Genomic DNA, 20170 nt, shown 5'->3' with positions numbered 1-20170 from the left:
CCGGCAATTTGAGAGAAAATTGCCTAGATCCTACTCCTGGTCATGTATTTAACTATTTATAACGAGCTTGTACCCCGTGCAATGCACGGGTTGTTTTTAAAAATGACAGGACGAAAAATAATAATAATAATAATTAGTGGATGTATAAATGACAGAAGAAAAAAAAAAAGTTTCAAGCATGAAGCAAAAAAAAATATAAAATATAAAAAAAAAAACTTCTATAAAGGTTTTTTTTTTAAAAAAAAAAACGCATTGAGAGACCATTTACAACAACACAAATGCTCAAGTCATTTTTCCATGCCCTTATCTTTGCATTTCCAAAATAACTTTATTTAAAATACTTTCAAAGAGAGAAGTTTGAGAAATTACACTAACTAATTTCCTTCTCATTCAATTAACTAATTGGCTATCCAAAAAAAAAAAAAAAAAAAAAACCTTTCATTAAATCATGGTTAAAAAATAAATGAATTATATCATTTCTCTTTCTTCTTAATTTACTCAAAAGCATAAACAAAAACATAACCAATGAAATTCATAAGGTATAGGAAGAAGTCCAATCAAATAGAGCTTTTTTTCTTCCAACCATATTTTTTTCATCTTTTTCTTATCTCATCCTACAAATTTAATATATCAATCATTAAATTTGTAGACTCATGTAGACTCTACACAAATTCAATGATGGATTCATCCATTCACTATGGAGATGGTTAAAAGATAGTTAAAAATATAATAAATTCTATCATTTCTCTTTATAAAAATTATAACAACAATTAAAGACCAAAAATAGAATATGAAGCACAAAACTACATAAATTTAAAATTAAAAAAATAATAATAAAAAAAAAAGACAAATAAATGTACATTTAGCATTCTCTGCTACATTATTTACCATTTTTTCTTGAATTGCAAACACAATTTCCAAAGCCGAATCAAAATTAATACTAATACAATAAAATATAACCGACTTTTTCCATATACTTTTCTTTCATAGGTATAGAAAGCAGTCCTGTCAATTAGATTTTTTTTTTTTCAACAATCGTTCGTATAAATAACATTAAGAAAAACTACTTTTACAATAAAAGTAAAAAATATTATAAAAATTTAAACAAAAAACAGAGACAAAAAAATGGAATCAAAAGCACATAACCAAAAAAAAAATAAAAAAAAATAAGTAGACTATTTACTTCTTTGCTACATCATTTATCATTCTCTCTGAACACACCCCTTCAAATGCAAATTTCATAACCCAAACATTTAAAAAAAAAAAACACATATTTCATCAAATAAACTAATTGCAAATTAATAATGATTAAAATCGATCCTTAATATCTATCGACCAGGGAAAGAGATCGAGAACACATGGTGTGATACCTATTATATCTTAATACAAATAAAATTTATAAATTCTGAACATTTAGAAAGAAAAAAAAATACATATCAAAATAAACATTTAACAAAATAAATAACCTACATTTAACAAACAAAATACATCCTCATGAATCTCTATTGATTAGGGAAGGAAATTGAAAATTTGTCGAAGTCAAGGGTGAGACATAGATATTTGAGAGTTCAAAGCGAAACTTACATTCGAAATGTAAATCTGACCATTAGTTTAAAACTTACATTTAATGAGAAGGGAATTGGTGTTTGAGTAAAAGTGTGAAACATGGTGTTTTAAACCAAATCCAAAACTGAGTTTTGGGAAAGGAATGAATGTGTCCGTTTCGAATTTGAAAAGAGTGATTTTCTTAATCAAATTAGCACCAACAACTAAATATACATCATAAATGAAGAATAGAAAAAAAAAAAAAAAAAAAAAAAAAAAATCCAAATTTCTATACGTGAAAAAGAAGGGAAGTGGTGTTTGAGTGAAAGTGAAACATGGTGTTTTAAACCAAGTCCAAAACTGACGAATTTGAAGTGAGTAATTTTCTTAATCAAATTGGCACCAACAACTACCGAAATATACATCACAAATGAAGAATAGGAAAAAAAAAAAAAAAAAATCCAAATTTCTATACGTGAAAAAAAGGGGAAGTGGTGCGTTTGAGTAAAAGTGTGAAACATGGTATTTTAAACCAAGTCCAAAACTGACGAATTTGAAAAGGGTAATTTCTTAATGAAATTGGCACCAACAACTACCGAAATATACATCACACAAAAAAATAATAATAATAAAATAAAAATCCAAATTTCTATATGTGAAAAAGATGGGAAGTGGTGTTTGAGTGAAAGTGTGAATCATGGAGTTTTAAACCAAGTTCAAAACTGACGAATTTGAAAAGAGTAATCTAACAACTACCGAAATATACATCACAAATGAAGAATTTTTTTAAAAAAAAATCCAAATTTCTTTAAGTAAAAAAAATGGAAACCTTCAAAACTCGGTTGGATGAGCAAAACGTGATGGTTCATCTTTTTCTTTCTCTCTTAATTTATGATTGCTTTGCCTCTTTGTGGCAAAACCAAACGTACTATCTTTTGCCAACTACCCAACTTTCCATTCCCGGAGGAGTTTTCGGAATATCCCCCAAAAGATCAATACTCATCGTATTCTCTTTATGAATTCTATAGTTTACTCTGAAAAGATCGCTGATATCTACGACAACCTCTTGCTTCAGGCAATTCTTCTTCTTCTTCTCCTTCTTTTATCTTCCAAAGAAACGAAAGTTACTTGAAAAAAAATAGGGGACAATTAAACGCCCATTGATAGAACTATCTGCTCAAAATCACTTGAAAAACCGAAACTAAAACCCAACGATGGACTTATAGAAATCCGCTTGAAAAAAACAGGGGACAATTAAACACCCGTTGACAGAACTATCTACTAAAAATCACTTGAAAAACCGAAACTAAAACCCAAGGATGGACTTTTAGAAATCTGATGTTTTGCCGTTTAAAAACTTTGGCAGGTAGAATTGTGGAAACCGGATTAGCACTTGTCAAAATTTTAGAGGCTCCTGTTTAAAACTCTCCTAAAAGAGACGTGTGGCAGACAGATGCGATGCAACTTGTTAAAATATTGATACTAATATAACACAAATAAGTGTCATTCAAAAACCCAGAACACCTAGATAAAATATAAATAAAAAAAATTATGTATAGGGACAATTGTTCATAATCTCATTATTATGTGTATGTTTATATTAGAATATAACATAGATCTAGAATAACACATTATATTAAAATATAAATGAATTAATTGTAGTCATGCGAAAATATTCTGTTTGCATTAAATAATTTTTAAAATATTTCCTTAGGCTCATTATTTGAGTTTAAGAAAATCTGTTTGAAATTATTTAATTAGAAAATTATTTTGAATAGATATAAAATAATCATAGTAAAAAGCAAAAATGAGGCAGTGTGGATAAGGATTAAATATATATATAGTAAACGTTCAAGCATGCAAATTGGCACAAAAGAATGACACTGTTAAATAGAAGTTTGTGTTTGTAGGCACAAAATTTTAGATGTATTTGAAAAAATAAAATAAAACAGAATGTTTGTATTAAGAATGAACAAAAGATCACAAAAGAATGTTTTACTATTCCGATTCTGTATGCATACGGTTTGGATTCTCATTAGTGATATCTCAAATTTGAAATCCTGGATACGGTTTGTTAGCACTAAAGAAGGGCTTCAATAGAATCAAGATATGCTAAATATATTTGGTGAGAATTTTTAAATATATAATAACAATAATAGTTAATGTAGTATAAATAACAATAATAGTTAATGTAGTATACATACTATAATTTCACAAACTTGTCCATTTTAAAGCCAAACATAAAAATGAAATTCACAACATTGATCTGTCTTTACAAAAAGTGGGAAAAAAAAAAAAAATCAATCGACAACATCTGTGTTTACAAAAGGGAAAAAAAAAAATGTCAATCCAACAACTACTTAAAAGTAAATAAAAAAAACAAACTTACTTTAAAAGGAAACCAAATTAGTTAATGATAATTTGTTTCTGAGACTTTTTATGTTGCTTGAAATCCACATCCGATAAAAAAGTCTACTGATAACTTCGAGCAAATCTTGACCCAGAAGCAAATCTTAAAAGATCTAGGGTTTATGCAATCACTCAAACTATATATTGACTTTGTAGCATTTAAATTTTTACGAAATATAAAATAATAAAATAATGATGATAAAAAACATTGACTTACCTGTCTGAAATTAAGGCCTTAGAATCACATAGAGAGAGAGGGTCAATGGTGGTTTCAATGACGAAGAGATGATAATGGAATTGTATATCGAGTGGTTTGTCTCGAATGATTTATTTCAACCGTTTTTTCTTTTGTTTTTTTAAATAGTTGAGGGTGGTTGGGAAGGGATATAAGACTTGTTTTGAATGCTTGCACTCAGTGGCGGATCCAGCCATTTTATATTGGGGGTGTCGCTAAAATTTTTTTATCGTCCTAAAAATTTTCTTCACCTTATAAATTTGGTAATTCACACAATATATGCATCACAAAAAATATCTATAAAAATTCATAAATATGTGTTCAAATTGCCATGGGTTAAATGGGGGTACGGGAGAAGGGTTGCTGTGTCTTGGGTAATGGGTAGATAAAATTGTAAAAAGAATAAGTTTTTTTATTTTTTATTTATTTTGAGGGTGCCTTGGGTTAAAAAAAAAAAATTAAAATTAAAATTAAAATCATTGGGGGTGCCGTACTGCCGTGGCACCCCCAAGTAGCAACGTGGCTCTGCCACTGCTTGCACTGTTTCATTTAAATCTAAAACGATGTTTTGTCGTTTAAAATTTTTGACAGGGTGGAATTGTGGAAACCGTTATGCACAGGATTGGCACTTGTCAAAATTTTAGAAGCTCCTGTTTAAAACTGTCCTAAAAGAGACATGTAGCAGACATATGTGGGGCCACTTGTTAAAATTTTAGAGACTGCTGTCTAAAACTCTCCTATTATATATTAATATTATATTGGATTTGAAATCGCAGACTCTGTTGGCGGTTTTAGACGAATAAAGGCAGACAATAAAAAGGTTGCTTTCTCAACTGAACCCCAAAGCCTACTATAATTCCACATGAACCCGACCGACCCTTTTGAATTCTGAAAGAAATTACACTTTTTCATTTGCAACAAGTTGGGAGCTTTTATCAAATGGTTCTATTTCTGGGCACAATTCGCCCTACCCCTTCCCTCTCCTGTTTTGCCCATTTCAGACGCCAAATCTCACTCAAAAGCCCTGCAATTTCAGTTTCCAGAAATGGGTTCTCTCCCTTTAGACGATTTTTTCAGGCTTCTCTTCAATCTGGTAAGTTCTGCGGTAGTATGCTTTTATCAAAAGCTCGCGTTTTTCTCATGGTGTTATATGCAATCAAATGGGTATTATATTTTGGGGCCTTAGGCAATAGTTAAGTGCCCTACCTATTGAGCCGGCCCTAACTTCGTTTCAGTATAATTAGATTGCATGATTACTATTCTGTCCTCGTTATATATTATTTATATGCACTAATGTGCCTAATGTGCATCTATTAATGTGTCTTTGATGTCGCTAGAACACCAGAATCTTATGGGGTTTTGAAGATTATCTAGTTTCAGATTGTGTTTTTGAAAATCTTATGTTGAATGTGGTTAAAGGGAACTGACTTTTAAATAATGTTGCTCACAATGACATGCTGGATCATTTTGTTTCAATGATGATGATGTTTTTTCAATTGCTTTGATTTTGTCTTGACTTGCAGTAGATTTGGATTGTGTTTTGAGCATTGCCAAAACCTCGCTGTGTCAAGTTGCCAAGAAGTCAACTTAAAAGGAGACAAAGTTGGGAATTGTTCTTTTTTCTTTTTCTTTTACATGCTCACACCTTGATAGAGTTTCCAAGATTTCTTTTGATTCTATGTTTTGATCAACATACTTATGGTGCCACATAATGCAAAATATGAGGTTGATATTAACTTTTCTTCATGCCTTTTAAAAACAAAATTGAGCGCAACTGGATGTTATTGTAACCACTCTGAATAACCTTCTCTCTCTCAATTATAAAAATATGGGTAGTTTGGTTTAATTTTTTTTGTTTGAGGATGCGTGCTCCTCTTAAACATTTTACTTTCTGGGATAAATATCAATAGACTCCATGTGCAGACTTTTTTATGTTATCTTAAACTGTTTGTGGCTTTAGATAAACAGCGACTTTGTGTTGCATTACAGATTCTGCAAATGAGGTTGCCGGATTGCAGTTACCTGCCGACCAATCTGAAATCATATTTTTGGGGACGGGAACTAGTGAAGGGGTTCCACGTGTGAGCTGCCTTACAAATCCTTTAAAGACATGTCCGGTATGGCTCCCGAACCACTGCACTTAAGGCGATTTGCCATATTATTGTGTAATTAAATTTTTACCAAGTTTATATTTGATTGTCTGAATAACAGGAATGCTTTTTGGTTTTGGCAGGTTTGCTCAAAAGCTGTGGAACCGGGTAATAAAAATAGAAGACTTAACACAAGCATCCTTATTCGTTATCCTAGGGCCTCAGGACCATGTAACATTCTCATAGATGCTGGAAAGTAAGTGAAATTTGTTCTTATTATAACTTTTTTTTATGTTAATACAAGATAGAATTTCTTTTTCATATACCATCTTTTGCTTTATTCCCACATTGTGGTTGGCAAAACATGTCTCAGATTTGCACACCCATTGCGAAGTTCCATATTTTTATTATCTTTCTTGCTCTTATTTTCTACCTTAGTATTGAAATTCATCGGGCCCCCTTGCTGTCAAAGTTAATTTAACACCACAGGCCTTGCCCTGCCTACCTGCAAGGGTCCAGCTATTGAGTATAGATTCATAGTAGCAGTCCTACAAACTTGGTTGGCTTGGAGCTTCACCTTTTTTAGGGTATCTTATAGAAGTATTTGATTATAATTGTAATAATAATGATAACAGTAAAGTAATAGTTGTTAGGTCTTAGAAATTGGTCTTATTCAGTGATTAAAACTTGGGTTATAAAACTTTTCATCACCTAAGTCATTTGGTGTGAATGTTTAAGTCCTTTGTTAGTGGCAAATCTGTTACCTGAACCGTCACTATGGCTTTGCTTACGGATTTCGTGACCACTTGGGAGCTGTGTTACCATAATACCTAGTTGTGCTTACATTTGATGGATTAAGTGAACTACCAGAGACTCCGTGACCAGAGCTGTCACTTGGCCACGATTACGCTTAGAGTTCCAAAGAACTCTGTCACCTGAAACGTCACTTGTTTGGGCTTATGCTGCTAGGATTTTCAGAAGAGTTAGTAATGAAACCCTAGCATCCATGCGCATGGAATTTGGACCATAAGGTCCTTACACGCGAGAAAACCTGTAGTAAAAATGCAACCTTTCTACATGTTGCATGGATATTTTCCCCTCCTATAAATAGGATAGGGCGTCCCTTTTGTTAATGCTGAAACATAGACTATTCTTGAGTCTTAGAACCTCTTGTGAGGGTTTTCATATCTTCACTATTGTTGAGCCAAGAGAGCTTTGTATAGAGCTATTGTAACTTTCGCTCTTTCGAGTTGAGTTTGTTCAAATCACACCATACACTTAAACTGTTTTGAAGTCTACCGAGGGTTGGTAAGGAGTTCACATATAAAAGATTGGCCAACAATAGGGGTGAAAAGGCATATGGTTTTTTAACCACCCACTATATATATATATATGTATGATGTTGTATGTAGTAGGATATTATATCGTATTACTATAGAAACGACGTCGTTTTGATTTTTTTTTTTTTGAACTTTTTTTTTTAAAAAAAAATATTATTTTAAAAAGCAGTTTGTGGTTATTAGGGTTATTAACCACTAGCCGCCGGTTAATCGCCTAGGCAATTACGGTTAGCGGTTTTAGCCAATAACCGCTAACTGTACCCACATTTTCACCCCTAGCCAGCGAGAAGTTGAAACCTATCAAGGAGATAGAGTGGCAAGTGAGGAGCTTGTCGTCGTACAGTGTCTTAGGGTTACAAAGGGTCGTAAGTGTTCATGTCTATACTTTGATCTTTTATAATAAAGTGTTCTATTGAGTTTGGCTGCCCTAAAGTAGTTTTACCTTTAAGGTTTTAACGGGTTTCCATTTCGTAACCAAAATCCTTATGTTGATTTGTGGTTGTGTTTTTTTTATTGTGGTTTATGTTTAAACAGTAATTTACTTTTGTCGAGTTACTATTTTATTGTGCTTGTTGCTAGTGGGGTTGAATCCCGGTTCTTTCGGCAGTGACGATAAGAAATTGATAAAACATGTTATAATCTTGATTCTTTTATTTACCTTTCAAAATGGTCAAAAAGGGTTCTTGCTCCTCATTGCTGAATTTTGTGCCGAAAAGAAAAGAAGTACAAGAAAGACTTACATATGATGGAAAGAGTTATATATGATGAGCATTATTCCTATTTTCACTATTAATCTGCTAGATACTCTGATAGCGAGAGCTTTTTTTTTTTTTTTCAAATTCTTCTGTGCAGGTTTTTTTATCACAGTGCTCTTCGTTGGTTTCCTACCTTTGGGTTAGTTATCCTCTCTGCTTAAACTCTTTAAGTTGTTCATGGCGGAACAAATCATCTGTTCATGCACAATGGGTTGGTTTACTCTAGGCTATATGACATTGGATAGGAGAAGACCTCAATACTATGTTCATTTTAGAAAATTCTGCGTACAAAACCCCTAAATCAGTGTGTAGGTTGTTACTTAGTAGGTGTTGACCAGAACACAATTTGAGTATTACCATTTTTTTATATAATAAAAGAGAAATGCTATGGGTACTAACTCTTTTACTAACAGAGAATGACACAACTGATGTGTAGCTCATTCATTGGAGGAAAAAAAAAAAATTAATTAAGAGAAATGTAACAAGTACCAATGAATGAGCTACACATCAATTTAGTAAGCTTCTATTAATAAAAAAGTTAGTACCCTTAGCATTTCTAATAATAAAAAGAAGTGTTATGACTTGGTTTCATACAGTTGAGGGATATGTATAGTGGATGGCATCATAACTTATTCTCAAGGGATGATTAAATGTCTTGTAAGATTTATGGAATTTAACAGAGTTTTCTGTTTTTCAATATCATTTTGTTTATTTATTTTTCTTAAGACTTGTTTAGTATTAGGATTTTGAAATCGATGTGATCTATATACATTTTTGACTTATCTTGACTTTATAACTGCTTCAAACTTTGGTGTTATAATTTAGGGTTAATAACTTTTTTGGTACCTGAGTTTTCACTTTTTTATTTTTTTCCCCCTGAGTTTTAAAATATGACAAATCTAGTACCCAACATATGGGAAAAGACGGAATCAGTACCTCCGTTAGGTTCCGTCAGTCCCAACTAACGGACGTCCACGTCATCGCCACGTAACTACGATATAATGGCGACATCTGTCACCTGGTTCCACATAAGCTAATAGGATTCATCTTCCTCCTTCAAACCCGAGCTTCCTTCCCCGTTTACCCCTAAATCGCACGAACCCTAGACCACGAGCTCCACAATCCGTTCTCTTCCTTCTCCACAATTCGTTCTCTTGCTACTCGAACTGAGCTTGGATCAATATCACGCGTAGGCACGGTAAGGTCGAGCTCCCTTTCCTTTTGCTACCTTCCTTCTTCTTTTTCTTCAACCCAGAGCTACATACCTAGTTATCTCCAAATGACCTGAACCCTAGAATCGAGCTTAAATCGATTGTCCCCAGATCGAGCTTCAATCTGGTTTGCAGACGCACGCGTAAGGGATATCGAACTGTCTTCCATCCGTCGACCTTGAGAACTCGTACTGGAAAGCGCAGAGAAGAAAATGTCATCAAGTCGATTACGGGAATCCAAAGGAAATGAATCTTCTCTCGACTTGGATAAGGTATCTACTCAAACCAATCAACCAATCTTGAGCTTTAGTTTTTTCGGTGGATACTGTACCCAAATTTCAGCTTTGGTTTTTTTTGGTGAATACTGTACCGAAATTAAGCTAGGGTTCACGCTATTTTCCTTAGGATCTAATGAAGTCATCATCTGCTTTTGGGTCATCTTCGGTGGACTGTACTCAAACGTCCTGGGTTTGTTACTGCTCGTTACCTGCACCATTGAAGACATCCTGGACTCCAGAAAACCCTGAAAGGAGATTTTGGGGTTGTGCTACCTATGATTCTAACGTGAGTAGTTTCATTGCACAATGCATATTGGTCTGAAAGTTATTCCTGCATGAAGTGAGTGTAATGGTTGGATTGATATTTTGATATTTTATGTATATGTAGAGAAAAGCAGCATGTCGATTTTTCAAATGGATGGACGAATCAATTTGTGAAAGGGGTATGAAAGTTATTCCTACGCTGTTGGATAGGGTGAAAGAGCTGGAGAATGAAAATTGTCAATATTTGACAATGGTGAAAGACCTTGAGACTGAATGTGATAGCTACATTGCAAGGGTAAATCAGCTAGAGAAGGGGGATGATAAACAATTGGAAATGCTTACCTACTTAGAAAAGGAGAAGGATGTGTATAGGGCAAGAGAGAAATTTCTCATGTTTGGTTTATTGTTGTCATGGTTGATGATAATAATGTTGATTGGCATTAGTGCACTAAGTAAATGAGTGTTTTGTAATGTATGTATTTATGCAAGTGATTAGTTATAGACTCTTGTGTTATTGCACTAATTAACTAAATGTTTTGTCAATATTGTTTCAACTTAATTTGACCAAATTATTGACATTCTAAATATTGACCATAATTTGAGTATACCATGTATATGTAATCGAAGAAGACCAATTTGGACTATTTGGAATGTACACTGCATATTGGTCTACTTTGGACCATACTCAAACAATGCATATTGGTTTAATTTGAACCACACCCAAATATGCCATAAATTTGAATTAAACAAGTCCTTCCACATTGTCCATTAACCCAATCCGGACCATATCATGAACATTCCAACTAAACAAGGACTTTCACAATCTAGACCACATCATGTACATTCCAACTAAAACATCCAAATATGCTATAAATTCTAAATAAACAAATCAGTCACAAACTTCCATTAACCCACATTGTCACAAAAAAACACAAAAACCGTAATTCCTATATGCCACATTCACAAAAAACATGCCACATTGTCAATACAATTATGCCACAAACTTCCATTAACCTACATCCAAGAGTGCTCAAAAAAATTACATCTCCATGTCACATTCCAACTACATTCCCTATTGTGTTGCCCTGAATTGTGTTGACTGTGAATGAGGTTGGTGTTGCCCCACTGGCTGTGATGGCTTAGCCTGCATCAACATAGGCAATATAATTAACACTATGCACACAAATTCTTACTACACAAGAACCAAAACTGATGAATTCACCATTATTTGTAACCTAGCCGACCTTCTAGCTACTATCTTGATGGAACTCCTACTTTGTCCACTTGCGGTGGTAGTTGATTGGGGTATGTCAGTTGGATGCATTGTCTGCGAGGTACCTCCCTATCACACCATAGAATAAAAAAACATAAATATGGAAAACATTTAAAATATCAAATATCAAACTACCCTAGAGTATTATGTAGAAACGTACCTCAGTGTCAGTGTTCAGTTGTGGCTTCTTAACCTTCTTTGGGTATATCTTCCTATTTGGATTCTGTGGTCGGGTGCAACTCCTAGCGTTGTGGCCCAGCTGATTGCAGTTTCCACACCGTACATCATACCCCTTTTGACTCACCTTAACACTTTCATTAGGCTCATTTTCATCAGCTCCTTTTCTTCTCACCTTCTTCGGCCTACCTCATTGTTTTTTGGGTAAAGGTGGCAATGTGACTTCGTCATCATTGTTAATAGCCCAATCTTTAGGGCTAGGCATCGGCTCAATGCTATATGCATATGACTTGTTATACGTATCCACTTGCATACTTTTCTGGAGTTTCCCTATTTTGGTAAATTGCACAGCAAGCATGTGGGCATGGAATCCCATTCTTTTGCCACCTACCATATCCACAGGTTCTCGATTTCGAATTGACAACCCTCCTAGCTTCATGGCTGTGGTCAACCTCAAATGTCAAGTCGTTACTTCAGTGGGAGATGTAATTCCTAGCATCTGACTTGTTCCTATCTAACTTTTTCACAATCTTAGGGCAAATAATATTGGTTGATGTTGCAACACCATTTCTCTTTTGGCTAATCCGATTCATCAGTTGCCGCCTTATCATCTCCATGCCAGTAAGAATGGGCTGATCTCTAGCTTCAAGTACCCATGCGTTGAAAGTCTCAGCTGTATTGTTCAGAAGTATGTCACTGCAACTGGTCTCCCTAAAAGCATGCCTTGACCACATCTTTGGGTTCACCTTGGCAATGTATTCATGGGCTGCAGTATCCATTCCTTTTATCACTGACATGTAGTACTTGAATTGATTTTCATTTGCTGCTCAAGTTGCACCCCACAATGCATCCTTGTATGCTTTGCCCTTGTAACCCTTGTTCTTGAAGTTTGCATGCAAATGTCGAACACATAGCATGTGTTCCACATCAGGCATCAGGTACTCCATGGCTTCCATCAGCCCCTGTGTAAGAAGATCACAATTTAATTAACACATGTTATTAGCACAATTTAATCGAGCATTCATTCAATTAAGATGTTAGGTTGTTACCTTTTGTCTGTCCGACATAAATGACCACGTGTGCTCCCTTGGATTCCCAATATCCTCCAACAAAGTGTTCAAAAACCATGTCCATGTGCCTCTACTTTCAGTCTCGCATATAGCATATGCTATTGGGAAGATGTCATCATTCTCATCCTGTGCAATGGCAGCATTTAGCTGCCCACCATGCTGACCTTTCATAAAGCAGGCATCCACACATATCATCGGCCTACATCCAGCCAAGAAACCCCGCTTACAAGCATCTAAGGAAACGTACATCCTTTTGAAGAATAGCCCATTTCTTTGTATGTAAGTTGAGCTACCGGATTCCACTTACGTATTGCATTGCAATATGCTCTCGTAAGTTTGTATTGCTCATCATCTGATCCGGTTAATAACTTCGATGCCATTCGTTTGGCACGGTGGCAAGCAAGCAAATTTATCTCCACATTGTAATCCCTTCGAACTGCCTCTTTCAAAGCACTAGCCTTCCAATTTGGTTGATCTCTGAAGCTATCGATGTATCGGTGTGCTGCCCACTTGATTGACACCCTTTTATTAAAGTAATGACTTCCACAATTATGAACTTTTTCTAATGTCTTTATTTGAAAGTATTTCGTATTACTCTTCCATGATGCATATACTCTCCATCCACATTTTTTCTTACAATAGGCTGAAACACGCGTTTTCTCATTATGCATGTATGTGTAATCAAAGCAATTCTGTACTACATACAGTTGTAGTGTCTCTTTAAACTCAGATGGGTTTGCAAATAACTGTCCCACATGTAGTTCAACCTTCTCTTTCAGATCATGCAGTCCATGCCATTCCGGATACTTTCTCATTTTTCTTTTTCTTTTACTTGTACCTTTAACATTCTCATCACTTTCTAGGCTGAGCAGTTCAGGACTTTCCACACCCTCGTCATTCGGCTGTTTGAGTTTGCCCTTTCCAGTGTCAACCTCCTTAGGAGCTGATGATGATACTTCATCCAATGGCTTGAACCACTTCATTGCAGCCTTCCTTGCTGCCCGTAGAACTTCTTCATTTTTGGGATGGACATAAGTGTCATCCTCCATTCCATCAGTATCTTCAAAATCAGTTAATGGAAGAGGTTGCATATCCACTTCATCCTGCTCATCTTCTTCATCTTCATCCTGGTCATCTTCGTTATATCCATGACATGGAGGCTGCCTGCGTGTGGACTATCTGGCAGTAGACGGCTTGCGTGTGGACTGCCTGGCTGTGGACTGCATCTTCCCTTTTTTCTTCTCCCTGGAAGAAGTTTGCTCAACCTTCTTTTGCTGCTTCATTTGTTTTTTTATCTCTTTGACATTTTGCTCAACCTTCTCTTTTTTGATCTCCTTCATAAGCACCTCTTCATATCCATGATTATCCTCATGATCCACAAACTCATCTCCATCATCTCCATGATAACTATTTAAAAAATCATCTGGAACTTCAACAATAGCCCAACTATGTTTGTCTCCATCTTCTTCTACATTGACCATATCTGTTTTTTCTTCAACTTCTCCAACTCCATCCTTTTCACCAACTACAACTCTTAACTTCTTCTACATTGACCATATCAGTTTTTTCTTCAACTTATCCAACTCCATCATTTTCACCAACTACAACTCCAACTTCTTCTACATTAACCATATTTGTTTTTTCTTCAACTTCTCCAACTCCATCCTTTTCACCAACTACAACTCCAACTTCTTCTACAACTCCACCTTCGTTTTCACCAACTTCTGTATCTCCATGATCTACAAACACATGGAAGGTTTTGGACTTACAGTCAAACACCCTAAACATCTCTTGGACATGATTTCTCCTTGTAAGTTCACGAATTTCTTCATAATCATCAACCTTGTAATAGAGAGCAGGCACCTTTCCATATTGATAACCAAGGTATACTTCTACTATGGTTGTAATATCTGAGTAGCCTAACACAGAAATATCTAAATCAGGAAAAGTCATCACTTTCCCCCCTACATACTCCATACGTGGTTTACAAATTGAACCATGATGGTGAATAACGAGATCAATGGATCTTGTAAGTGGTGATCCTGTATCAACAAAATAATGGACATATGAGACATATACAGACCTACGTACCAATTCAATCTATCATGCACATTGGCCCCCACCCACCAAACAATCCCACATTATAGTAGCAACAATAAACAAGTCTTCAAAAGCATATATTAAAGTCTTCAATAGCCCACTGACAACCAACACAACAACCATATATTAAAGTTTCCAATGTGAAAAAGGTGAAAACTTTCTACTTGGCTTCGAAACAGACAAAAAGTACTACACTAAGGGACAACTAAAAAAATAGGCAGCCATAAAGTGATTGCAACGTCTCAAACCCATATGCTAAATAGTATTAAAAAAACACCCCACTGGTGGGGAATTCAGTTCAGTAAAGCAAAAGTATTCCCTATTTTATTCTCTAATTTTTTTGCAAAAGTACATACCTTCACCTCTCCGATTCCGATTTCTCCGAGATCGTCCCATTTTGCTCCTCCCGTGTACAAGGTCTCCGCCAACGCGCTGAAATCAGGTCCAACCACGCCGCAAGGTCGATTTCCTTCCTAAAATTGACCCAACCCAAACTACCAGTCCACACCCAAAATCAAACTCAAACACTCAAACTTTCACCGATAATACTTCCAATCGTAAGCCAAATTGCAATCACAATCGAGAATCGACCCACCTAAATGGAAACCCTAGAACAAAAATTTGGGGAAAATACGGTTCTTATGAAGCCTAGGCCGACGACGAATGGGAAGAATGGGGAAAAGGGGGGAAATGTCGATTTTTTTTTTTACTTTTTTGTGACATTATCTAAACGACGTGGGTTTTTTTTTTACTTTTTTGTGACATTATCTAAACGACGTGGATTTACTTTTTTTTTTATTATTTAATGGTGGACACGTGTCGCGATATAACTGGCAATGACGTGGACGTCTGTTAGTTGGGACTGACGGAACCTAACGGAGGTACTGATTCCGTCTTTTCCCATATGTTGGGTACTAGATTTGTCATGTTTTAAAACTCAGGAGGGAAAAAATAAAAAAGTGAAAACTCAGGTACCAAAAAAGTTATTAACCCTATAATTTAAGTGGTGAAGTCTTGGGTTTCTTGTATTATAATTTAGGTATGCGCGCATGTTATTTTTCCCTTTGTATGTTAGTGTCAAATGTAAACACTTATATCTTTTCTAATTGCACAAATTAAGCAATTACATATCATTGATTGCTCTTATCATCTGAGTGCCTTCTACATTTAAGAAGCTTAGAAATTGCAACTCAAGATTCCTGAATATTATCAGTCTGGCCTAAATAGTCATGAAATCATGGATCACTATTTAAACTGGCAGTATATCAATGCTTTGAAATAAACTATGCCCTAAAATACAAGAATAGTATGGATTCTGTGAATAATTATGCAGAGTACATTTTGTAGGACAGTCTTCCCCATTCATGAGTCACAGGTTGTTGTGTCTACATGCCACCGGACTTGGCGACCAGCTTTGACATTTGTTAAGAGTCCTGTCTTGTACTACTTGGAAAGCAATAATTTTTTTGACTCGCTTGTTTATTTAAGGGTCTCGTAGTTGTCAAAGTAATTCCAAAGATTTTTAAACTGGTGATGCTCTTGCATATTCTCTTATATCATATATCTCTATTGTCAGGTATTTGCCTCTTCGTAACAAGCTGCATTTCTGTCAGGATAAGAGCGCTTGATGCTGTTATTATTACTCACTCTCATGCTGATGCAATTGGAGGTCTCGGACAGAACACTTAGTAACATTATTTTATAAACAGTTACTGAACTCATGATGATGCATCAAGTTCTTTCCTCTCCTTTTCTTTTTATATCTTCATCTTTTTTAAATTAGAAAATCACATCAGTTCAGCACTGAAGGCTCTCTTTCCCCTAAACTCCCCCACCCCCAACCCAACTGTCCAGGTCTTGACGATCTTCGTGATTGGACAAACAATGTCCAGACCAACATTCCAATTTATGTGGCCCAGCGTGATTTTGAGGTCCAAACTCCAGTTTGTCTTTCTTGCATCAATTTCAATACTGCATTACTTTATATTTCTTTTTATTGAAATTATTCTGTCAGTGAATATATAAAATCACTTCACAAAACTTTTTGGTAATATGAACTATTCTCAGCTTTGTTTGATGATTGCAGGTGATGAAGAAGACCCATTATTACTTAGTGGATACAAGTGTCGTTTTATCTGGTGCTGCAGTCTCAGAATTGCAATTCAATATCATACATGAGGAGCCATTTGTTGTACATGATTTGCAGGTCAGAATATATTAGTTGTTTGCTTATTACAGGATAAGATTTTCTCTTTTAGTCCCAAATTCATGGTTTTTGGACATGTTCCAAAATTTCAATTTTTAATCCTAGTAAAATATTGTGTTCTAGCAGACAGAGTTTAATCTAGGGAAACAAAAATTATCAGTTCACCAAAAATTCTGACTTGTCTAATTATGATTTTTTAATGCCAGAACTGCAGAATTTGGGAAGGATAAATTGGTTAAATAAAAAAATGGATGAATGTGGCCAAGCATGTGAGCTGAGTTGGTTATACATGGTTAAATTGGTCGAAGTCGGAATTCTTCCATAGCGTTCTTAGAAAGATAGTCAGATCTTGTGATTTTCCACTTCTAAATGTAGATCTAAAGATAAAATAAAATGGAATAAATATGTCATCATCATGTGTATTACAGCAGAAGTACATATTTTTTAGCCACTCCTTGCTTAAGCACGTATTATATGCACTTTCGCATAAAGGTGGATCCAACATATAAAGCTGATGCGTATACATTTTATCTTGTCAATGTTGTGTTTCAGTTTACCCCTTTACCAGTATGGCATGGAAGTGGTTATCGTTCTCTTGGATTTCGTTTTGGTAATATATGTTACATTAGGTAATGCTTTCTAGGTGTCACGGATATGTTTGTACTTTTGAAATTAGTTTGGAGCTAATCTTTTTATTCACATTTGCAGTGATGTTAGTGACATACCTGAAGAAACTTATCCACTTCTGAAGGACTGTGAAATCCTGATTCTGGTCTCTCTCTCTCTCTCTCTCATGCAGCACACATGCGCACGCACGTCTGCAAATAGACAAACATATTTGTTTTATCCTCATGAACTCATTTATAGAAATCCATGATAAAATTTCTTATTTGGTTTGTATGTTAAATGACTTCTTCAGGATGCTCTAAGGCCAGATCGGTCTTCTTCTACACATTTCGGACTTCCTAGGGTAAACTTTTTTACATTTTTTGATGCAAAATTGTATTTAGCAAATCTAAAGATTTTTACTTACTATTCTTTTTCAGTCTTTGGAGGAGGTACGGAAAATCCAACCAAAGAGAACCCTTTTCACTGGTATGTTTAGTCTCCTTTCCTAGCACAATGTTTTTACTGTTCCCTAGGAACTCCAATTTCCCTTCTAGCTGTAGACCACCCTGATGCATCGACAATCCGGCAAGGTTTAACATCTATGATCAAAAGCTTGGAAGGGTTTCAAATTATTTATATCATATGATCTTTTAGGAAGCCCAATAATCACTCTCAGTTTAAAGCATCGGCATCTAAAATTACAGACGGTAATCCGCTTCTTTTCTGCAATTTGTGCTTGTGAAGGTATGATGCATCTGATGGATCATGAAAAAGTGAATGATTATCTTTTGAAACTGATGGAGACAGAGGGTCTTGATGTACAACTGAGCTATGATGGACTTCGCATACCAGTAATGCTCTAGCCATGACTTGACTAAAGCAATTATGTTATGGATTTGAACTTCAAAATTCAATTGGCCTCTCATAAGATCATGAAACATTTTCATGGAATTGGCATCTGCCCTTATAGTCCTTTCAAAGTCTACTGTTGATATAAACTGTGATTTTGTCAAGATGACAATTGTTTGAATCTGAATAAACCCATTCTTTCTTGTTTCTGGTCCTCATCACATTTTCGTATTCCAAGCGATTCCCGGATACTTTTTCCGCCCAAATCGGGGCATTTGATTAAATCATGTAGTAGACAGCCATATTAGTTTGGTTTTTATGAATTAGGTGATCCATTTGGGCACCAATACCATGGTCAATTCTTTTGTGCTAATAATATCAGACTAGTGGAAACCCTTTGTGGTTAACGTGTGGATGTTGGTTGCCTCACCTGCAACATGTCAATGCCCCTTTACGTCAAGTTTTGCTGCCTTATCCCATTCACTTGGCCCAGCTACCCCCCAAGCGTTTGACAAGTTTTTTTTTATAAAATAGGATTGTCGGCTGTGAGTTGAATTATATTCACACTAGAACGAGATGGGGTTCAATCATTTCCTTTTTCTGGGTCAATCACTGCCAGGCTTTGAGGACCACGGCCCGCTCTAAAAGGTTTGAAAATGTGAGTGGAATATTGCACGATTTCCAAGTACCTTTAAGTTCAAATGCTATTTAATTTGGGTTCAAGTGTGACAGAATAATAAGTATTAGGTTTTCCTAAAAAGTTTGTTTTGACATAAAATATTTTAGAAAAATTAATTTGCAAGACAATGTTTTTCTGTATTTAGCGAGGGTAGAAAATCACAAATATGTTTTTTTATATTTCTATTCAACCATATTAATCTATAAAAATCAAATTAAATTCACAACATAAAAAATATATTAATATACAGTACTTTAAAAAAAAAAAAAAAAAATTAACTTAAAAATTTGAGTTTCGACAGTGGTTTAGTGAAGGTCATGCAAAAGTATTGCCAATGTATGGCGAATTTCCGCCATTTGAGAATGAAAAGCATAAACTATGAAAATGGTTTATATTTTAAAAAAATAAAAAAAAATAAAAAAATTGGTCAAACCGAAAATGTTTTCGATTGACTATTATTTCTGTCACACCAAACATTGAAAAAATATTTTTTAAAAAACCATTTTACGTAAAAACAAACGGAGCCTTAGATTGAAATCTTATATAAAAAATAAATAAAAATAAATAAAGAAAAGTTGGGGTAGGTTCTAATTTGTTAAGAGTAGGAGGAAAATGATGGTAAGTGGTAAAGATAATTGGTTACCATCAATTTCTTGTAAAATTTCCTTCTAAGATCATGACAAAACATGAGCCGGATGTAACTTTGACATGAGAAACCAAAATAGCAGGCTGCAGGGCTTTTCATGTGCAAGCTATCAAAGCAAAAAAATTAGTATAAATTGAAGTAACAGCATTATGTAGCAAAGGCAAGTGGGGCTGGGATTTGTACAAATTGATTTTAGGTTCTACTGGCGACTTTTCAAAATGATTGAAGAGAGAGATTGGAAACACTAGATAAGAACCAAAACAAAATTCTTATCCTACTTGCGGTTTAACTAGGTTAGGAGTCGGGCCTATCCTAATACGACACGAGTAATGACTGATTCTTTTTTTTTTTTCTTTGCACGAGTAATGCTAAAATGAAGACCCATTTCGTCATTGTATCCTCCTAAATTTATGTGACTTTTAAAAAGAAGACTA

General features: G+C 34.9%; 2 protein-coding genes across 2 annotated transcripts; both read left to right on the top strand.

The window, feature by feature from the left end:
- The first annotated feature begins 4987 nt into the window (after positions 1–4987).
- Positions 4988–18728, top strand: LOC132187048 (Metallo-hydrolase/oxidoreductase superfamily protein). Its single transcript, XM_059601202.2, has 12 exons — positions 4988–5282; positions 6179–6306; positions 6423–6535; positions 8472–8513; positions 16361–16416; positions 16602–16678; positions 16834–16953; positions 17506–17582; positions 17662–17725; positions 17873–17923; positions 18000–18048; positions 18307–18728. Exons 1-12 carry the CDS (start codon positions 5129–5131, stop codon positions 18423–18425), a joined length of 1050 nt encoding a protein of 349 aa, XP_059457185.1. The 5' UTR covers positions 4988–5128; the 3' UTR covers positions 18426–18728.
- On the top strand, positions 9261–11360 carry LOC132188439 (uncharacterized). Its single transcript, XM_059602882.2, has 3 exons — positions 9261–9857; positions 9991–10149; positions 10252–11360. Exons 1-3 carry the CDS (start codon positions 9798–9800, stop codon positions 10585–10587), a joined length of 555 nt encoding a protein of 184 aa, XP_059458865.2. The 5' UTR covers positions 9261–9797; the 3' UTR covers positions 10588–11360.
- Positions 18729–20170: the final 1442 nt, after the last annotated feature.

Source organism: Corylus avellana, chromosome 6, assembly GCF_965113065.1.
Source record: "Corylus avellana chromosome 6, dhCorAvel1.hap1.2, whole genome shotgun sequence".
Classification (NCBI taxonomy): Eukaryota; Viridiplantae; Streptophyta; class Magnoliopsida; order Fagales; family Betulaceae; genus Corylus; species Corylus avellana.
This window is presented reverse-complemented; position numbering and strand designations above follow the sequence as displayed.

Bases quoted from the DNA above. Each gene is read 5' to 3' on its own strand.
- LOC132187048 (XM_059601202.2), top strand. From the start codon at position 5,129: ATGGTTCTATTTCTGGGCACAATTCGCCCTACCCCTTCCCTCTCCTGT. The intron at 5,283-6,178 runs GTAAGTTCTGCG...GTTGCATTACAG, and splicing joins TCAGGCTTCTCTTCAATCTG to ATTCTGCAAATGAGGTTGCC. The intron at 8,514-16,360 runs GTTAGTTATCCT...CATTTCTGTCAG, and splicing joins CGTTGGTTTCCTACCTTTGG to GATAAGAGCGCTTGATGCTG.
- LOC132188439 (XM_059602882.2), top strand. From the start codon at position 9,798: ATGTCATCAAGTCGATTACGGGAATCCAAAGGAAATGAATCTTCTCTC. The intron at 9,858-9,990 runs GTATCTACTCAA...TATTTTCCTTAG, and splicing joins CTTCTCTCGACTTGGATAAG to GATCTAATGAAGTCATCATC. The intron at 10,150-10,251 runs GTGAGTAGTTTC...ATGTATATGTAG, and splicing joins GTGCTACCTATGATTCTAAC to AGAAAAGCAGCATGTCGATT.